The sequence below is a fragment of the Pleurodeles waltl genome, chromosome 6 (assembly GCF_031143425.1).
Source record: "Pleurodeles waltl isolate 20211129_DDA chromosome 6, aPleWal1.hap1.20221129, whole genome shotgun sequence".
Lineage (NCBI taxonomy): Eukaryota > Metazoa > Chordata > Amphibia > Caudata > Salamandridae > Pleurodeles > Pleurodeles waltl.
In genome coordinates this window covers 516,734,971-516,756,864 of record NC_090445.1, presented here as the reverse complement: position 1 = coordinate 516,756,864, position 21,894 = coordinate 516,734,971, and the positions used below count along the sequence as shown (strand labels likewise).

The 21,894-nt window shown below is 46.0% G+C and overlaps 1 protein-coding gene across 2 annotated transcripts in view; it reads left to right on the top strand.

Annotated features, from left to right (window-relative positions):
- The window catches only part of LOC138299947 (rho-related GTP-binding protein RhoA-D), a 179,784-nt gene that overhangs the window by 113,773 nt on the left and 44,117 nt on the right, over positions 1-21,894 (top strand). For both annotated transcript variants that reach the window (XM_069238674.1, XM_069238673.1), the window contains exon 2: positions 11,470-11,627. In XM_069238674.1, the coding sequence (XP_069094775.1) occupies positions 11,472-11,627 (156 nt within the window). In that variant the 5' untranslated portion in view covers positions 11,470-11,471. The remainder of the gene's footprint in view (positions 1-11,469; positions 11,628-21,894) is intronic.

Here is a 21,894-nt window from a genome sequence, read left to right as displayed (position 1 = left end):
TTCAGCCCTGTCCTTACTGCCAGGATCCCTGTGGGTGGTTATCAGTCCTTTGTGTGAGGGCAGGCCACTGGCCTTTGAGGTGTAAGAGAGAGCCCCTCCACCCTTCCTGCCCAGGGAGACTCATTCATTATGCAGATTAATGCAGATGTGACTGAGTGTCCTGTGTTTATGGCTGTCTGGGTGGAATGCACAAGGGGAGCTGTAAACCAGCACAGACCAGACGTGGCCTAGGGACAGGCTGTAAGGCATTGATGGCACTAAGTGGAGAGAAATGTCCACTTTCTAGAAGTGTAATTTCTGAACTAGTAATATTAAATCCAACTTCACCATACTAAACATGATAGGGCTACTTCTTCCAGATCAGAATGTACCACTTAAAAGTATACAAGGGCAGTTCTAATGCTAGTCTATTAGAGGAGCAGGCCTCACAGTAGTGGAAAACGAATTTGTGAGTTTGTCACTTCCAGGACATGTAAAACACATAAGTACGTATCCTGCTTTTTACTCACATAGCACCCTGCCCTATGGGTTACCTAGGGCCTACCTTAGGGGTGAATTATATGTAGGAAAAGGGGAATTTAAAGCTTGGCAAGTAGTTTTAAATGCCAAGTCGAAATGGCAGTGAATCTGCACACAGTGGCATTGCAGTGGCAGGCCTGAGGGATGGTTAAGGGGCTAGTTATGTGGATGGCACAATCAATGGTGCAGGCCCATTAGCATTTAATTTACAGGCCTTGGGCACCTCTAGAACACTTTACTACAGACATACAAGTAAACTAAATATGCCAATTGGGTAGGAACCATTATTACCATATTTAGGTGAGAGAGCACATGCACTTTATCACTAGTCAGCAGTTGTAAAGTGTGCAGAGTCCTAAAAACAGGAAAAACAGAGTCTGAAAAATGGAGGGAGGCGGGCAAAAAGCTGAGGGACGATGACCCTAAGGCTTACTGGTTTAACACACCTCCTTACCTTCCATGAACCCACCAGGATACTGCGCTCAGCCACACTCCGCCTCGCACAAATATCCCTCATCTGCAGGAGCAAGGCAGCAGGACGCTCCTTGTCCTACATCACCGTTAAATCCTTTGAACAACATTCCCTACCACATAAGGGCCTCCCATCCCTTCTCGAATTCGACTAGGAGCTCATTTTGGCCTACTCCTGGATATCTTCGGGTGATAAGCACACCATACAAATTCTCTTAACATAACACTAGTCCATTCCTTGACATTGAGGCCCTGATTCATTGCATCTTTTCACTTCTGTTGGAGCAGCAACCGGTTTTTCTGAATCTGCAGCAAAGCCAACTTGTGAATCCAGGAGACCAGCTTACAGTCACCCCCAGAAGTGAGGACTATTTGCAACACCTCATGTGTTGGTGGCTCAGTCTCTCCTGCATGCCACAAAGTATGTATTGCCTGGATTAGTGTTGCATACACCAGGAATTGTGAGGTGGGTTAACAGGCATCAGCACCTCTACTGATCTGTCTGCCCTTGTCAAAATGGTCGCAGACTGTAAGAAGGTCTCCGGTTGTCCATGCGATAAGTATCTGAGTCCTAAGGAACCCATCTTGCGGTGTGAATAGGCCCACTAATGGGATAGTTAGGGCATTTGGTTGGGAGCATCCCGTGAGCTTTGTGAATTTTCTCGAACTACGAAGGACCATCCATAGTAGTTTAGGGAGTGGGCCCAAAGAGAGATGCACTCTCACTAGGAGGGGTACTAATGCCCCCTTCTCTTTGTGGAGTACTGTAACATCCCAATTCTTCTCTGGTAGAGCCCCGCGAGCCATCTGCAAACTTATGTGTCTGAGCCATAGTGTGATATAATTCGAAGTTTGGGACTCCTAGGCTGCCCTCTCTCATTGAGCATTGAAGGATAGCTTAAGAAGATCCTACACCTGTCCCCATCCCATGTTAGTTTGCGTCCTATTGTGCCTAGAGTCTGGAAGCAGAAACTGGGTATCCAGAATGAGAGGTTCACAAAGCAGTATGGCATTCTAGGCAATACAATCATTTTTGTGAGTGCTGTTCTCGCCATTATAGGACGTTTCAATGTGCCCCAAAATGCAACACTACTTCTCGACAAGCGAAGCACTCAGCCAAGGCTACCCTCCCTACTATCTACATCCCTGTGATAAATTTTGGCCCTGAGGTTTTGGAGTACCTGGGGCTCCCAAGGGATATCCTAGGCTTGAACCGCTTGTGGGATATCTCCATTGTCTCCATGCACAAAATTAGTGTGTGGGCCTGTTGCTTCTCCCAAAAAACAAGGTACGTATAGGCACCCTAGGGTACTCCTTATTCTGGGTCTCATAAAAATAACAGCATATTGCCTTCATAGAAGGAGAGTTTGTTTCCTGTTGTGTTGTGTGATGCCCTTACCTAGACCCTCCCTCAGAGTAATACAAGTGAAGGGTTAAATAGCTACTGCAAACAATGGGGGGACAGAGGGCATCCCTGCCTGGTGCCGGTTCGTATCACAAAGGGTTCTGAGATACTTTGTTCCATTTTCACTCTATCTAGCTTGTGATTAAGTGCACAATAGCACTATATATTTGTACCATTCTGTGTTGCATCACTTCGCGCATGTATCGCAACTGTAATGTACCAAAGGCCTTAAGTAAATTTACTGAGAGAACAACAGTGTCAAGAAAGGCCTCTGGGGGGGGGGTGGGGTCTTGTTGAGCACCTTGTAGAGATGTCTGATATTTTGGGAAGTGTTTTGTGTGGGATAAACCGATTTTAGTCTTTGTGTATCAATAGGTGTAAATGGGTGTAAAGAAATGGCTCCCTGTTGCAGTTACCCCCCACTTTTTGCCTGATACGGATGCTGACTTGACTGAGAAGTGTGCTGGGACCCTGCTAACCAGGCACCAGCACCAGTGTTCTTTCACCTAAAATGTACCATTGTATCCACAATTGGCAGACCCTGGCATCCAGATAAGTCCCTTGTAACTGGTACTTCTAGTACCAAGGGCCCTGATGCCAAGGAAGGTCTCTAAGGGCTGCAGCATGTCTTATGCCACCCTGGAGACCTCTCACTCAGCACAGACACCCTGCTTGCCAGCTTGTGTGTGCTAGTGAGAACAAAACGAGTAAGTCGACATGGCACTCCCCTCAGGGTGCCATGCCAGCCTCTCACTGCCTATGCAGTATAGGTAAAACACCCCTCTAGCAGGCCTTACAGCCCTAAGGCAGGGTGCACTATACCATAGGTGAGGGTACCAGTGCATGAGCACTGTACCCCTACAGTGTCTAAGCAAAACCTTAGACATTGTAAGTGCAGGGTAGCCATAAGAGTATATGGTCTGGGAGTCTGTTTTACACGAACTCCACAGCACCATAATGGCTACACTGAAAACTGGGAAGTTTGGTATCAAACTTCTCAGCACAATAAATGCACACTGATGCCAGTGTACATTTTATTGCAAAATACACCCCAGAGGGCACCTTAGAGGTGCCCCCTGAAACTTAACCGACTATCTGTGTAGGCTGACTAGTTCCAGCAGCCTGCCACACTAGAGACATGTTGCTGGCCCCATGGGGGGAGTGCCTTTGTCACTCTGAGGCCAGTAACAAAGCCTGCACTGGGTGGAGATGCTAACACCTCCCCCAGGCAGGAGCTGTAACACCTGGCGGTGAGCCTCAAAGGCTCACCCCTTTGTCACAGCACCGCAGGACACTCCAGCTAGTGGAGTTGCCCGCCCCCTCCGGCCCGGCCCCCACTTTTGGCGGCAAGGCCGGAGAAAATAATGAGAATAACAAGGAGGAGTCACTGACCAGTCAGGACAGCCCCTAAGGTGTCCTGAGGTGACTCTAACTTTTAGAAATCCTCCATCTTGCAGATGGAGGATTCCCCCAATAGGATTAGGGATGTGACCCCCCTCCCCTTGGGAGGAGGCACAAAGAGGGTGTACTCACCCTCCGGGCTAGTAGCCATTGGCTACTAACCCCGCAGACCTAAACACGCCCTTAAATTTAGTATTTAAGGGCTCTCCCTGAACCTAGAAATTAGATTCCTGCGACAACAAGAAGAAGGACTGCCCAGCTGAAAACCCCTGCAGAGGAAGACCAGAAGACAACAACTGCCTTGGCTCCAGAAACTCACCGGCCTGTCTCCTGCCTTCCAAAGAACTCTGCTCCAGCGACGCCTTCCAAAGGGACCAGCGACCTCTGAATCCTCTGAGGACTGCCCTGCTTCGACGACGACAAGAAACTCCCGAGGACAGCGGACCTGCTCCAAAAAGACTGCAACTTTGTTTCAAGAAGCAGCTTTAAAGAACCCTGCAACTCCCCGCAAGAAGCGTGAGACTTGCAACACTGCACCCGGCGACCCCGACTCGGCTGGTGGAAAACCAACACCTCAGGGAGGGCCCCCGGACTACTCTACGACTGTGAGTACCAAAACCTGTCCCCCCTGAGCCCCCACAGCGCCGCCTGCAGAGGGAATCCCGAGGCTTCCCCTGACCGCGACTCTCTGAAACCTAAGTCCCGACGCCTGGAAAAGACCCTGCACCCGCAGCCCCCAGGACCTGAAGGACCGGACTTTCACTGCAGAAGTGACCCCCAGGAGTCCCTCTCCCTTGCCCAAGTGGAGGTTTCCCCGAGGAAGCCCCCCCCTTGCCTGCCTGCAGCGCTGAAGAGATCCCGTGATCTCTCATTGACTTACATTGCGAACCCGACGCTTGTTCTAACACTGCACCCGGCCGCCCCCGCGCCGCTGAGGGTGAAATTTCTGTGTGGGCTTGTGTCCCCCCCGGTGCCCTACAAAACCCCCCTGGTCTGCCCTCAGAAGACGCGGGTACTTACCTGCAAGCAGACCGGAACCGGGGCACCCCCTTCTCTCCATTATAGCCTATGCGTTTTGGGCACCACTTTGAACTCTGCACCTGACCGGCCCTGAGCTGCTGGTGTGGTAACTTTGGGGTTGCTCTGAACCCCCAACGGTGGGCTACCTTGGACCAAGAACTGAACCCTGTAAGTGTCTTACTTACCTGGTAAAACTAACAAAAACTTACCTCCCCCAGGAACTGTGAAAATTGCACTGTCCACTTTTGAAATAGCTATTTGTGAATAACTTGAAAAGTATACATGCAATTGAAATGATTCAAAGTTCCTAATGTACTTACCTGCAATACCTTTCAAACAAGATATTACATGTTAAATTTGAACCTGTGGTTCTTAAAATAAACTAAGAAAAGATATTTTTCTATAACAAAACCTATTGGCTGGATTTGTCTCTGAGTGTGTGTACCTCATTTATTGTCTATGTGTATGTACAACAAATGCTTAACACTACTCCTTGGATAAGCCTACTGCTCGACCACACTACCACAAAATAGAGCATTAGTATTCTCTATTTTTACCACTATTTTACCTCTAAGGGGAACCCTTGGACTCTGTGCATGCTATTCCTTACTTTGAAATAGCACATACAGAGCCAACTTCCTACAATGGGGCTGTAGGCAGCAGGCCAGGATTTTACTAAGTATTTTATAGCAGCTCGGTTTCCCAAACCTAATCACATCAGGAGTGGGTTGTAGTCCAAGAAAGTATGAGCCAAATATTCTATCTGGGCGGATATACCCACCACTGCTGGGGAGATAGTATTTTGGCCAGTTTGACGTGCATGTCATGCTCTGGGGAGTAGAACGAGTATTCCCTTGCTAGCTTATGTCTGTCTCCAGAGATCCAGTAGGTCCCAGTGCTCCACCCAATCCTGCAAATAGCTGACCACTCTTCTGGTTGGGGAATAAAGTATTGAAGGGGTGGACCGATCTGGTGAGATCTCTGCCACACAGTTATAATCCCCTCCCTGTATTCTGATTGCATGTATGGTGTCCCCCAGTACCAGCGCTCAAGGTTCTATGAATGGAATGTGGTTTACATTGCACACAAATACTGCCAAACTCTGAGTCCAGTCTAGCACCCCCGGATGAGTGTGTATCTGCCCTCTTTGTCTAGTCTCTGTAAGGTGCAGCTGAAGGGGACCCTACCCCAGATCAAAATACGTGTCCCCCTTGGAAAAGAGGAGTAGTTGGTACTGTAAACCTGTCCCTTCTGTCTACGTTGCAGACTAGAAATCTCGAGTCCAGCTAAATGCGTTTCCTGGAGAAGGGCAAAATCAACATGAACCATTAACCTGGATACAACTCTGCTCCAGTGGCAAAGACGTTCTCCGGAGCGCCAGTGGGTGGCGGCCAGTCGCAGTGAACCCAAAAGGGCACGCCACCATTTGCTCACCATCCTAGTACACAGTTTGCTGTACAGCACTGTGTGCCGTCTGCTATTGACTCAGGGTCCGAGTCCAGCTGATTCTCAAATCTGCTCTGTCCTCTCGGGATCCCAAATAAAAATGATGAAGGGCGACAGAAGTAAGTGAGTTAAGTCATTGGCCATCTGTGGGGGGTCAGTCGTGGGCCCCGGGTGACTTCCTCAGAGGGTAGGTCTGAGTCAGAGCCAGCATGGGACGAGTCTGACGGGCGGTCCCGTGAAGTCATGTGGGGCGGGCTACTTAGGTGACTTGCTGCCACTCGCAAAGATTCATCTGCCTCCTAGTCGAACGCACTGTACAGATCGTGCTCTACGGCATCGTTTACCCACCACGACCGAAGGGGTGTGACAAATGGGAGCTTTAACCAGACCATTTCAGTGTTTCGCAATTGAGTCTCATACATCGACAGGGTTGTCAAACAGCAAGCAATCGTCTGCAATGAGCTTGAGCTGTGTGGGGAACAGCAACATGTCCTGGAGGCCTAGCTCACTGAGTGCTAGTTTTGCTTTCGCAAAGGAGGCTTTTTTGCATTGGGCAGCCTGTGTATAGTTCGGTAAGATGACAACTCTTTTTGTAAAACTGAAGGGGACTAGCCACTTGGCTTAGGCCACTGTGATCGACAGCCACTCCAATGCAGACCTCGCTCAGGCACAGAGGAAACATCAGGCCTTACTCCCCTGTCCTTGCGGTGCAGTTCAGCTGTGGGTGGTCTCTGCTGTGATCCCCGGGTCCCAGGGTTCCAACGAGCAGCTTCAGCTCCACAGAGGCGGGCTAGCGATCCAGGCCGGGCACAGAGCACTGACACTGCAGCTCTGGGTGCCTGACATGGATTGTGGTAACCATCTTGGGCCCAATGCAAGGGTGCCCATCCATCGTTCCTCATGTCATGTCCTGGTCCCTCAGTCCCTGAGTTCCTCTGCTGGGTTGCATACCCGCTAGGATGGCAGAACAGTGCTCAGGGGAAACAGATGCATGCCAGTAGTGTCAGGATAGCATTTGGACAGAGCAAAGGCAGCTGGAACACTCTAATGCACTGCCATTCCCCTGCCTGGCTTAGCCGTGCCCTGTGAATTATTTCCCCCTTTATTCACCATCTGTTTATCCACACAGATCTTTACTTCACTAGGCTGCTTAGGCTTTAGTGCAATTACAATTGGTGACACCCACAGGTGGAACACTCTGCTTTTTCAACAATGTTTGCTGCCTTTGGAACATGGTTTTTTTCAACCTGCTCAAGCACATGGGATTGAATCTGTTGATGACCAAGGGCTACTGGTTAGATGTACTCATCTATATGCAGTTTGATGTTTTTTTCTCAAAGGCATCCACTGCCCTCAAAGACATCAGATTATTCTATCAGCATGCTTTCGGTTTTGCATTCTAGCACCCCTCATGGAAAAGCTATTAAGCATAACGATTCTGTAGCTTCACAGCTGATCAGGTTGTTACTATCACCATGGATAACCGAGAAACAGGCTACAATTGAACGTCCCACATGTTACACCCTGGTGCAGAACATGCCTGCCACAGCAAGTGGCCAGGTGCTGTCATAAGCGTAGACGTTGGTGTATGCGGACTGTAGCTTCTGGCAGGGTTTGAGGCTTGAATAATCTTGCCAGAACATTACACGTACAGTGATGCCAATGTCAATGAGACAGTTTTTCGGCGAATGTTGAATGTCGACTTGAGATTGTGGTTGCAAATGTCTTCTCGTCCTTGTGCTGCACCTCCTAGGGTGTAGATCTTGTACATCTGTTCCTCAGAACATGTCATCTTATAGTTCATTTGAGGTGCTTGACTACTTTATTGAAAGGGTGCCGGCACTTTTGTTGTTGTACTTTGCTAATCCCAGACAATCTGCAGACTTCCAAAACTGGCCTTTCCACAGGTCAAATGTGTCTTGCATTTAGCTGGACAGGCAGCATCAAAGTGGTAGCTTCACGAGGATCCACATATAAACTGCAGCATTCGCTTCAGGCACTGACTGGACCTGTGCAATTTTGAAGGGGTGGAAAGATCTCTTAACCTAGCATATACGTATTAAAGAGTTTGCTCTGGCCTTGCTTGGCTTGATAAAAAATGAACCTCTCACAGTCCAGATTTGGCTAACTGTGCAACATTCTAGTGATTGTCTTGGCCAGCAAAGTCAAAAACAGTTTGTACACTTTGTCCCATAGAAGGTGTGCCAACAGAGTTCTTTACATCATTGGGCCTGTTTCTGTCATTGGAGAAAGACAGTTCTTGAAAGAGGGGCAGACGGCATATTGAATGGCTGGATCGTCATAGCTGCATTCTTCAGCATAATTTTTGTTATAGCGTGGCCAGCATCGGATGACAATGGATGAGGTCAGATAGCAACGTAGGTAGCACACTCATGGGTTACTGATGTGAGAGGAAAGCCCCATCTTTATCTCACAGATTACCCCTGTTGCATCAAAATGCTGTCTGGGTAACAGTCTTGACATGCAGCTCCGGTGCAGCTGCTTAGTGTGTGTGGTAAATTCAGAACATTCTTGAGCTTAGAACTCAGTCACTTCTGACGGAAGCAAGTACTCAATGCAGTGGCTAACAAGTTGCCCTTACAGGGAGATGCATTGACAACAGCAGAAGGGTGTGTCAGGTGGAGTGAACTTGCTAAAATGGCTCTGGATTATGTACTTTGCCCTTTACTGCGCCCCGGGCTGGCCTTACACTGTTACAGCAGCTACAAGTAAGCCTCTTCGGTGGCAGCGCTTTTCGCTTTCCAAATGCCGTGCTGCTCTTCACCATTCGTGGGTCCACCTCAAGAGTGCACGTAGTCCAGAAATGATGCTGCCTATCCATGACCTCGAAGCGACAGGGACCTTTGAATAATCACCACGTGTTCCACATTTCCCCGCCGCTGGTATTGTATCTTCCTTCTACCATGGGGAGGGCCATGTCAGCATACAATAATGAGACATGCACATGTTACTTAGCTGGTTTGGCTAATGGCTGGCAGCGCCCCGCACATGCAAAGTCCGTACAGTTATACCCCGTATGTACGTCATCCCGGTGAAACCGCTAATCCGGCGATTTGAGGGTGACACTGTCCGAATAATGGACTTTTCCGCACAGAACCGGCGCTTGCACGGATAGCGACCTGGGCGGAAAGAAATGTGGTGCCCTCCTAGTCAACCCATGCCACAAGCCGACCATGCTTCCGCACCCCAGATCTACTAGACAGCAGTGGCTATTTTTATTTTTTTTATTTTTATTTTTTCTTTCTATGAGCTCGATAACATGACCACACCCTATATTTGACACGTTTGCTTTTCTCCATTTGTCACGGTTTCTCTTTCTCTTTGTAAACAGCCACCCACCCCCATCTTTTTTTGTTTTCTATGTCTTGCCCTGGGTTAAAGTTTGATTAGGAGAAGGTAGTGCCACCCCCAGCAATGAGTGCTGGTAGATCTCGTCTGCAACCACCGGCTCAAGTTAAGTTCTGACTGGTTTCATTTGTTCTTTACCTTTTGCTTAGATACCTCTTTCCATAACGCGGTGTACAGGGCGTCTACTCCTTTACTGTGTTTACAGTGAAAGCGCTAGAAGGGGAGGCCCGAGGGTCAGACGTCCGTTTTTACCTCTTACCGGCATTTGTATTCAGTGAGGCACGCCGCAGGTCACTCTCGGAGCGCTCCAAGTAATGCCGTAGAACGCGCCCTGCGTCTACAAGTCTCTGTGGGCTTCCCTGGTCGATAACTCTTGGGTTAAAGACAGGGCGGGTCAGCACACAGTGAATAATGGCGCCCTCAGTCACCGTCTTTTCACTGTTAGTCTTCGAGCTGGCGACCTCCAATGTTCGCTGTATCGACTCTGCTACTTTGCTGAGCTGCTGTGGCACATCCAGTGGATTACTGTCTAATTGCACGAGTAGGTTATTGACTTGTTTGTTTTCAGTGAGCATTCGAAGTAAGAAGGGTGTGTTAAAATATAGGCAATTACACTTTTTATGCAAATACACAGCGTACCCTGACAGCAGTGGAAATAGAGCAGTGCACCAGTGTATAGCGAACTTGTGCCCAAATTGGATGTGTTTTGTAGAGGTCGGTAGACAAGACGCTGCATATCCGCAGGCAGCATTGCCCAGTTTATCATTTAGCACTAACCTTTTAATGATTTGCATTAGAAAATGTGTTTCTTACAGGCTGGCTTACTTAAAGGTTTATTTTTATAGAGCAACCCTCTAAACTAAATTAAGTGACAGTGTTATTTATTTTTTGTGGCTCAGTTTGGTTGACAGAACAAATACAGGGGTTTTAGCGTATTGTAATACTGCGGCCTAATTTTTACACAGCATTCTACTGACCTTTTCTTGATAGAAAACCCATTTTCGCTAGGTGAAGGGAAGGATGTTGTTAGCAAACATTTGACCAAGATTACACAATTTAAGTAGTAAAGCCATTAATACAACACAGGTCTCATTGTTGCAAAAGCCAACAAAACTAGTCATTAGACCCTTCTACTCATACAATCCCCGCTTCTTTATTTTCTTTTGTCATTTATCAACTCTGCCTCGTCATTGATTTCTGCTGTAAAGATGCACGTCCTTATCTATTAAGTTATCTTTGTTATACAAGAATGTTTTCTATCTCGCAGAGTGCTGAATCCAATTCCAATAAGTAGAGGCAGCAGTCCATTTAAGGTCGACAGTGGTCAGTTTAGGTGTTGAGGGGGAAGGAATTGAAAGGGAAAAAGTGATTAGGGAATTGCCTTTTAAAATCCCCAGGAGATGGCAGAAAAAACATTGACCCCGAAGATTGGAAGTCCTGAGCAGATGGGACCTATTTGAGTAATTGCAACCAGTTACTGCTATAACATCAAGCCTGAATTTGTGTCTGTTGTCTCTGCTCTTCACCAAGCACAATCTCCTCATGCCAAAGAGGAGAGGTTCTTAAAAAAACAAAGATCTTTTTTCTATCAATATATGTAAATTCTCCAGGAACACCTTTTTATCTTTATTCTGGATTAAAACTGTGGATATAAAGTGTTTTGCGTGTGATCAATCGCATATATTGTATTTTCTGCTGTAAATTATGAAATTAGTTAGGTTTTCTCCTTTGTTTTCGTGTGCCCCACAACCGTAATACTGATGCTAATGACCTATAACAGTAATAATGAATATGTCTTCAGTATCAATATCGAACCTATTGGTTTGCTTTCTTAACAGCCATGGCTGCGATTCGGAAGAAACTGGTTATTGTGGGAGATGGTGCTTGTGGGAAGACATGCCTGCTCATTGTGTTCAGTAAGGATCAGTTTCCTGAAGTCTACGTGCCAACCGTCTTCGAGAATTACATTGCAGATATTGAAGTAGATGGAAAACAGGTAACTTTTTTTTAGTTCAAATCAATGATGCAACAGTGAATTTAGTTGACCAGGACAATAATTATCTGCACTAGCAACATTTTCCATTGCCTCTGTAATTTAAATGACCAAACAGCCTTCAACATTGTAAGACCATTTCTGAAGCAAGATTGAGGTCCGAACAATTCATTAGAAGTATCTTAAACTTTGTGTCCTGACGTCATGGATTTTGCCTGACTTTTTTCCTTACATCATTGTGCAAGCTTATTTACAGCAGAAACCCATCGAAGAGAACCAAACACTTTGTAAAAGGGAGTTTCTGGGGTCCTTATAGACATTTGGCTCTAAGAGGAGCAGTCAAACACGATAACCTAGTTTCAAAACTCTGTGGGGACTCTCCTGATGTTTTTTTCTGTAGCTTTTGCCAGGGTAGGAATAATCATCCCTGTATGTAAGTGAGGCACTCGAGGGATAAGTTACTTTTGATCTTTTTAGAGATCTCCAGGTTGTACTTGAGGAGTAAATTATTCATGGCATATACTTTTTCCCTAAAAAATTCCAGGAAGATCCTGCACACCATATTACCATCGGCATGAAGACGATCATTTAATCCTCTAGACCACACAGAGGGAGATATCTGCTTAAGTGTCCATGACTTTGCAGTTCCTGTGCTTTTAAAGTTTAGGAAACAACAGTCCAAATGATTACAGCATTGTTTTAAATACATAAAACCTTCTCTGGTACCCTCTTGTTCATCTGGTTAATAATCAAACACTAAATTGCGTTCTAAACCTGTAATCTGCCAGTTGCATGTGATTTCCTTCAATACCCAGATGGAGCCTCATCATAAACATCTGCAAGTCAGATATATAAAAAAAACTACTGGTGGTCGCCTTAGGTAGTTATAGTCAGGACCCAGTTTCCATAGGTGAGTGTTTTTGTTTTGCCAATAACTTGCGCGCCGCTTGACGAATCTTTACAAAATTTTCAAAACGTATACTTTGGTCAGTTCAACTGCTTTTTTGAAAGTTTCAGGGTGATCCATCAAGCGGTGACCGAGGAAAAAAGGGGGCATTTTCCCCATTTATTTTCCCATAAGGATGTTGAACATGATTACAGTCAAAACCGCTGGATGGAATTCCGCCAAATTTGGCAGGAAGCTAGCTCTTGATCCAGAAAGCACACTTTTTGTGTTTTGGTGTATATACGTTCAGTGGTTTCAGAAATATTAAAGGGCAAAAAATATAGATATCTAAGGGCATGGATCCTCCGCGGATCCAACTGTCCCCATGCTGATATCTGATTGGCTGCCAGCACTTCAACAAGGAAGAATTGGCAGCCATCTTGGGACTCCGCTTCAGCTGAGTCCCAGAAAAAAGTAAAAAAACAAAAAAAGGGGGGGAGGGGGCAGGTTAGGGTCACCGTGAGCTCCTAGCCTTGTTCCAGGGGGTCCCATATGGACACTGCCCAGACTAAAAAGCATTTGTTTAAAAAAAAAAAAGGGGGGGGGGGGTGGTCTCCCGCCCTTTTTTAAAAATTTGGCCCCACCAGGGTGGGCCAGCTCCTGGGGGTATTGGGGGATTGAAAGAGGAGGGAGGTGTAGGAGCCTCCTCCCCCCCATCCCCCCCCCCCTTTTCTAGGGCTTCTATTAGCTCTAGGGACCACCATCACCCCGAGGCTCTCATGCTGAAATGAGCAGGGGGCCTCATGGCCCCCCACCCAGGGACCACCACCTCCCTGAGGCAAAATCATTATTTAAAATGGTGGAAGCCTGTAAGGTTTCCCCCACAGCCCTGGGGACCACCACCTCCCTGGGGCTAAACCTGAAACTCATGCTGGGGGCCCACGCGTCCCCGGGGACTGCCTCCTCTTTGGGGCAATTTACTTCACATTGGGGGGCACGGGGCATGTGGCTTCCCTCTGCAGCCCCAGGGATCACCACCTCCCCGGGACTGTTTACAAACACTGGAGGGGGGCCACCCTTGAGGAGCCAGTAATGGCCCTGGGGATTGCCACCCCCCAGGGCCGGCTTGGACATAGCTGGTTGCTGTGATTTGGCAGGAGCTTGCAGGGAGCGGAGGGTTCCTCTGTTTCCCTGCTCGCGGACATGCAGGCAGAGCACCAGAGGAAATAATTGCTCTCCAAGACGGGGAGCTGCATGTTCAGCAGCCTCCTGTCTGTGACAGCAATGCCAGCTCCCACAGGAAGTGGGGAGCTGGCTGGGACCGCGTGGGCCTTGAGGCTCCCCTGCGATCCCATTGCATACTGGGTGCCCCAGTGGATTCCCAGGAGAGATGGCTGGGCCTGAGGGATGGGGTCCCGGGGCCAAAAACAGCCATGGAGGGGAGCCGGTTGAGGGCCCCCTCCCCCCAATTTTTTTTTAGGTGTCCATGCCCCAGGTGAGGGGGTTCTTGGGGCTGAGATCGGCCTGGGTAGAATGGCTGTGTGGCCCCTCTCTCCCTCACCCCCCTGCCCCCCCCCAAAAAAAATAAGGCCAGGCCCTATTGAAAAGAGATGTGCCCCAGGGGATGGGGTCCTGGGGCCAAAATTAGCCAGGGGAGGTAGACCGCGGCACCCTCCCCCATTGAATAGAGGTGGGCCCCGGGGCATGGGGTCCATGGGCCAAAAACCAGCCGGGGGAGGAGGGAGCCGCACAATCTCCCTCACCCCATGATTCTCCCTTTAAATTGCTACAAATTTGAAAATGTGCAAATCACTTCGAAGCTGCTCCTGCTTGGTCCTGCACCTTAGTAATATGCATATTTCTCACCTCCTCTCTTCCGCCCCCCCCCCTTGCCAGGATGATGAACAGCTTACGAAAGTGCCCCCTGTGTATTTCCCGCTGGCTTTGATACTGGGTTCTTGATGCCGAGGGAATATGAGGACATCTCCACAAAAAAGAGTTTTTTTGTCTTTGTAGTCTTGTTGGGCTCTCTATACGAGGATTCATGCTATCAAAGAATTTCCTTGTGCTTCATTATACTAGACATTTACCCAAGGAGGCAGAAAGAACCTCACTTGGGTAGATATTCATGCAAAGCTGTGGATTCTTGTTGGATAAAAGGGCAGGTGAGGTTCCTTTGCGGCAGAGTCACTCACACAACTACTGATACCCACACACACCCACTCGCGGACCCACTTAAAAACTCATGCACCCCGTCAGAGACCCACTTAGACATTCACGCACCCACTCACAGGCCCACTCACGCTTATACATACACTCACAAACCCACACAGACACTCACACACCCACTGTTACACTGAGAGACACCCTCTCACACCTATTCTTACACCCAGAGTGACAGGCCGTGCAGCCAACTCCCACCTCACACAGCCAAAGTCCCAGCGCAGGGTTGGGTGGTTATAAGGGATTGACTGCTACCGGGCCCTGTGGGCCAACCCCTGCTGTGCACAGCGGTGATTGGTTTAGCGCATTGTAATGAAAATTACTTTACGTTTTAAAACCATAGAAATTCACTTTAGAAACCAAAGGTTCCAGGGACGTTATAGTTAGGTTTTGAATTTACTTGCATAAAACCAGAGAAATTCAGCAGCTATAGTTAGTTATTTCAAGTAACTATAAGTCGTGGCCAGGGCCGGCATTAGCACTGGTGGCGCCCATTGGGTCAATGATTGGAGGCGCCCCCCAATGACCACCTAGATTATTCTTACACGTAAGCTTAAGATACTTGCCACCTTTCAAACCAACCCAACTTAGTCTGAAAAGAATATTTAATAAGAGAAATGTGTTGCTGTAATCGAAAATAGAGGGGATAGTGGCATAAATAATACATTTCTGCATGTGCAGCGGAAGAATGTCTTGAAGTGCCTGGAATCCATTGATACCATTCAGAATCTCTATATTTTGTCACTTATAAAATTGGAGACTCTGTGATGTGAAACAAGGTAAATGGCTAATTGGCTATTAATCGAAATGGTCATTCTTTGTTTCTTCAAAAAGCAAAATAGACAGCCTGTGCTGCAAATTGTTCAAAACTAGAAGTTCATGGAGGCGCACCAATTGGTTTAAAGACTTGAAATATTAAACCTATTTCTAGTAGGGTTGGATCTACGACAAGTTTTCAGAGTAACTGCTATATAGATCAGTTCAGTTTAGTTTAATTTTATGCCAATGTATCTTATGTGAACTTCCCAAAAAACTTGGCCTGCATCCAGTCCTCTTGAACCTACATTGTATAACCGTAGTTTAAAAGACAGTCAAGTTAAATGTTTATATGTAGTTTAAATGACTTCAGCATTCCCTTAGAGCACAGCATTGCAGTGCTGGTTATAAAACCGTAAGAGCAGGTATCTTGCAGCCAAATTGTGGAACTGTGTGTCTGAACATTTATGCAAGAACAGTTGCATGAGGGCCTCCAGTGTCATTTTAGTGACCTTTTTATTCTAACACCCTTGAGCAGTGATCTCCCTTGAACCATTGGACACACTCTGCAGTGTAAAAATGTGCGTTGACTTGAGGTCCTTGTGAATAAAATTCTATGGATGCTGCTGCCTGCTGAGCGCTTACCCGAGCATCCTATGTTAGGCAGGTGATGTCTGCTCACTCTGATCTCCCAGAGTTTTATCTTTGGTGAAGAGTGGGTGGGTGAGCACCTGGTCTTGTCCAAAGTAAGACCCACATCTGCACATGTGAACCTATGTGCATAATGAATAGCAGAAGATCACATTTTTGTAATGGGATAAAAACATAAAATATTTCCTGAAACAAGCTTACAATTATCAAAGGGTGCCATGTTTGAAAACAAGCCTGCAGGAACAGCACTCAGCGCCTTGACGCACTGCAGATGGGACTTAATGAAGTGAAAGCTTGCTGGTTAGATCTGCTTAGCTGATAGGTCACAGGTTTGACTAAGAATATGGCCTGCACTGATAATTTCCCTTCTCATGGTTCCAAAGTGGTTATCATTGAATTAGAGCGCAACAGTGTCACCTGTAAGCAGTGCCACAAAATGGCAAGATTACAATATAAAGCACAAAGTACATGGTCGTATTATTATATTGTAGCAATAAGTAAAATTGTAACCCTGACCTGAAAGGCAATGTGTGGTAGGTGGCACATGTCCTGCAGCTCCTGAACTGTACAAAAAAAAAATCTGTCCTCTTTCTCTGGGTGGTGTTGATTAAAAATGATTGTACATTTCTGGTTACCAGTAGAATAACCAACACATGCCTCTAGATAATGGAGTATCACCTGCCTTTCGTACCCCGGGAACTAGCAGTAGAAGAATACCCTCCACCACACATCTCCCAATTCCTTCAATGTGATTTCTTGAGCTAATGAAAGTGATCACATAAGAATGTGCTGAACAGTGCGAGCAACGGGGAACCATGTTTATCATTTTCAACATACTTATAAATGGAAATGAACTTCAGTATACAGAAATATTCCTGTTTTAAAAAAAAAAAAAAAAAACATCGTTAACACTTTCCTGTTGCATCAAACATCTTTCCAAAAGGGAACATTTTAAATCGGCACTGTAGAAGTTTCGGTTCTGAGTGAAACTTAATGCAGTGTGTTAAAACTTTTAGTTTGGACACAATGAAAAACGGTCTCTGCCAACCATGTCCCAGGGTCACTGCCTAGAAGCATTCAGTTCACACCAACAGTTCAGATGTGACGGCTCTGCGCGGTTCCCTGTGATCCTCGCAGCTCAGCTGTGACTTTCGAGGTCCGTCCTACTCTAGCAGTGAATATCCAAAGCGAGTCAAGCTGTTGCTTTTGTGGCATTCGTTTATTTTATAGTTTGTGAATACTTTATAAAGTGTGGGCTTCACAGACCTGCCCACCCACGAAAAATCTAACTGCAGTGGTGGAGGTGAGAAAGATCGCAGGATCCAGCTTTTGAAAATGGGAATTGGAGCCACACCGGCTGCTAAACTGCCAGGCAGCAAACTGATCTAATCGATTCCACCTGTACAGATTCCAGAAATTGGGTTAATGCCTGAGACTGCTAAATTCCAAGAACTTGTCTTCCAAGGTCCATTTGTTACTCTGAACATATTTAATCATAATTCGCCGACCTCTGTTTAAACGTATATTCCACACTGGAAAGCAGTGAAAATCATTACCCTACAATTACCCTTCCGCTCAAGCGAATCCAGCCCCCGCCATGTGTCCCCTTCGCTACACTAGGCTTCATCGAGCTTCATCCTTGGTTCACGCTTTCCAACCCTGTTCCGATACTATTCAAAAATGTCAGTTTGCAACACTTCCTGTTTTTTGGAGATCCAACGTAGTCGTGTTGGAGTTGTCATGGAGTGTTGAAAAATACAACAGTATTATCAGGAAGTACACGGTCATTTATGCTAAGTTGGCAGCTAGGTTTAAAGCAGAGAAAATCTATTTGACAAACTTGTTTCCTGCTCGCAAATTAGGGAATTGAGGAGTCTAACCACAATATACAGAACATGCTGAATTGCTCCATAACGGATTAAATATCAGCAGGGACGTAGCTTCTGACGGGAGGGGGTGTTTGCTGTGTTATACTCCCCTAATAAAAGTGTTTTCTGCTAAATAGTTTAGGTACATGTGATTTTTGTTTGTGTTGGTGAGGTGTCTGTGTATGTAAAGGTCCTGGTGAAATCCGACACAACCAAAAACGCATACACACTCGCTCCATTACTCTCTTTTGAAAGTCTTAAAATGTGTTTGTTGGTTATTTTACAAAATATAGTGATATCTCTCAGTTAGTACATATACCAATCCTCATTCCTCTCTCTTTTCACTCCCCTTTAAGTCCCTCTCATGCACCCTGGTTTTGGTCTAATTGTTTTTTCCTCGGAACAGAAATGAAGGGAATGGATTGTGAAATAGTTGTAAAATATTTTATGCATCTTTTGCTTGTGAACTATTTTGTACACTGGAAAAGGAATCCTTAACAAAATTCCTTACCTCCTTTAATAATGTTAGTTCAGAAAAGGTGCAAGTTGATTTTGCCTCAAACCTGGGTCCACCTCTCACATTCAGAAAATTTACTGCCTCTGTTTTTTTTTATTGTTTCAAAATAGAAATAGGGAAAATCAGTTTGCTTTGTGCTCCCTCAGTGCAAACATTTGTGATCCAAGTCCTATAGGCTTCTTTGCTAACGCAGAAACAAAACAAGCTTTGCGTGGTGTGTTTGCACCACTTTTTTTTTTTTTTTTTTGCACTAGTGCAAGATATCACAACATAGCAGTGTGTACTAGAGCCTTCCCCTAAATATCTAAATTGTATTATGTTATTTGGCCTCAGCGGGTCTGCCAACTAGCAGCTGGGGCAACATAACCACTACCTCCCTAGCTGCAGGCCCCTGCCATGCAGTGTACCTCAGGTTTACAGCAGGTTTTTTTTGCAGATGGGATACTGGCGACAAAGGCAGCACTACTGGAGGAAAGAATATGATGGAAAGCAGAGTCCCACTCGATAGTGGCATGCCGGGTAGCTGGCAATGTATTATTTTTTTGTTTTTTCAAAGGCAAAGACCAAAGAGGCAGTTTTTGTGAAAAGGAGAAAATGTATGCGCTTGGTAGTCTTGCGCTGGTAGAAGTATGGTGGACAATGCATAGATGGGACAGGCTGACCAACACTGACTGCTTTAAAGTACCAGTGATTGACCAGCGTGGTTCTTCCATCTCAAAATGAGGCAGAGGAGTCGAGAGGGCGCCACCAGCTTCTGCCAGAAGATGTCCTATGGGCCCTTATCCCCTGCTTGGCTTTGTTCCCTTAGCTGCCAGATTTGGGACATTGAGAAATGACTAAATTATGAGTTCAAGCTCTAAGAATTGGAAATGTTTTTAGAATATAAAATAAGTCTTAACAATCCTTTGAGAGGAGCAGTGTCTTTCTGTAGCTTATTTATTTCAAATGTGATTTCACGTATATAGTAATGTTGGGTGCAATAATTATTTAATAGTAATTGAGTACAACATTCGTTAACTACTGTATGTTTAAGCTTCTTTCCGGCTGAGTCTCACAGCAAACTCTTGTTTATTGGAAAGTACTGCATGTGCAGCTGTGGTTTGTCGATATTCAAAGGAGCTGTGCTGCAGAGCGAGTTCTCTGTAAACTAACTTCGTATGAATGAGAGATACACGAAACGAAAGGGAGACTGAGAAACACCCCGGAAGGTGAATAAGGGAAAACAGTGAGAGGTGGGTAAATAGAGAAATGGGGAGGGGCGAGAGAGAAAAGAAGACAAAGAAACGGAGCGAGTGAGAGTACGATAGAGAACCACACAAAAAGAGGAGAAAAAGTAAAAAGGCAGAGGTCAGGAGCAACCATGACCTGAATCTGTCCACTTTCCTTCCATATAGTTTTCTAGCTATCAACATATATTTATGTTCATCTACAGCTGTGCGACTATCCTTATCTGTATCTATGTAGCCCTCACTCTTCCTATCACTCTGTCTCCGTCAGCATCAAACTGTCTTTGTACACCGCTGTGTCTCCCTCGGTCTAATTGTCTATCTCCCATGCTGTTTTGTCTAGCTAGCTAGGTGTCCGTCTGTCTATTAGTCTACCTAGTACAAAGGGTTCCGATCGCACTATGTAAGCAGATAATGAGCCACTCGTCCCACAGTTGTGAAATAAAGGCAGCTGTGTCTGGGATGCAGTAAACCTCTCACAGGTCCCCGGTGCCACTGCACAGCTAAGTCTGCGTTATCTATCTATCTATCTATCAATCACACTAACCCCGCATCCATGGGGGGGGGGGGCAGCAGCCCTCAGCCTTACAAGAACTCTACAAGACTGTCCCACAAGCATCCTTCCATAGGCTTTGGTCAATATCCAGATAAGTGTTTAATGTCGTTCATCTGCCTGTAAAAAAATAAAAACCTGGAGCAAGCCACTTAGCGTCATAGGAAGTGCTAAAATATACTGATAGTCATCTATAAGACAATTTCGTATTTTAAATGTACAAGTAGTCTTGGTGTAAAGTATCAAGTTAGTATTGATATAATCTGTGTTACAATGAAGAGTGGATTGTTTTTTGCACATCTGATGTGCAGTTTCTGGGTATAAAGAAAGAGGGTTAATCCTGTCAATCCTACTCCCTGTTAGCTGTCTATGGCCCTTTTTAAAGTTTGAATTTGGGCACATAGAGTTCAGATGGCCGTGCTCAGTCATTGAGGATATAATGGGGTATTTTGCTTATGCACTACATTCTTATGCAGTCTATTTAATTGGAATCTTGTCTTGACCAGTTAGTGTTCAGTGCCGTTCTGTGAAACTTTTATCTTCTGCTCTTGAGGTTGGATATAGGTTATAACAGAGCATTAGGTGTTGCACTCGGAATGATCTCCATCTTTGTTTGGATGTCGGTTGGTGTGTCAGAAGTCTCGCCTACCCAGCACATGCATTGTGCTGCAAGACATATTGTTTACAATTCAGAGGGCTTACAACCCACCATAGCATACCATTGGTTGTTTTCGCTGTCACTATTTAATTTGCAATCTTTCTACTGCTTAGCTTCCATAGGCTTCCCTGCCATTCTTGTTAGCTCCTCCCTGGAGCATGGATCACGTTCATGCGTTCTTCATCGTCTTTGTTCTTCCTTGTCTTTTTTGAAACGCACTATTTTTAAATTTTATGAATATTTCCGTGTTATTCCTGAAAGTGCAATATGCTTGCCTACTTTTATAACGGGCATACAGGTTATTTATGTTGCTGTCACCCGATCTGCCATTTCTGTTGACACTTTAGTTACTTACACCAACAGCTGTACTACTCTACACCACTCTACTCTATGTTACTCCTCTCTTTGCCACTCTACGCCAGTCCTCGCCACTCCGCTCTACTCGAAGTCTCTCCACTTTACTCTACGCCACTCAACTCTATTTTACTCCACACTACGCCACGCCACTGCACACAATGCCACTCTGTCACTGCGCTCTATATTACTATGTCACTTTACCGTGTCACGCCATCCCACTCTACACCACACCACTCTTCTATGGCACTCCATGCCATTTCATCACACAGTGTTACTCTATGGCACTCTACACCAATGCACTCTACACCACTCTGTGGTTGTCTTCTTTACACCACTCTGTTCTACTCCACTCTACTCTACTCTTGTCTACGCCACACCACTAACTTTTAACTATGCTGAAAATCAGCCACACTACTATACAACATGGCCAAAAGACATTGGCAATGCCAGTAGGTCTCATAGACGAGACCTATTGGCTTTGCCAATGCTGGTTTCCAACTTGCAGTCTCTGAATGGTATGCAGTGTGTGTACTGCTGCTACAGATAGGCAGGGTAGTGTAGGCAAGCGTGATTCT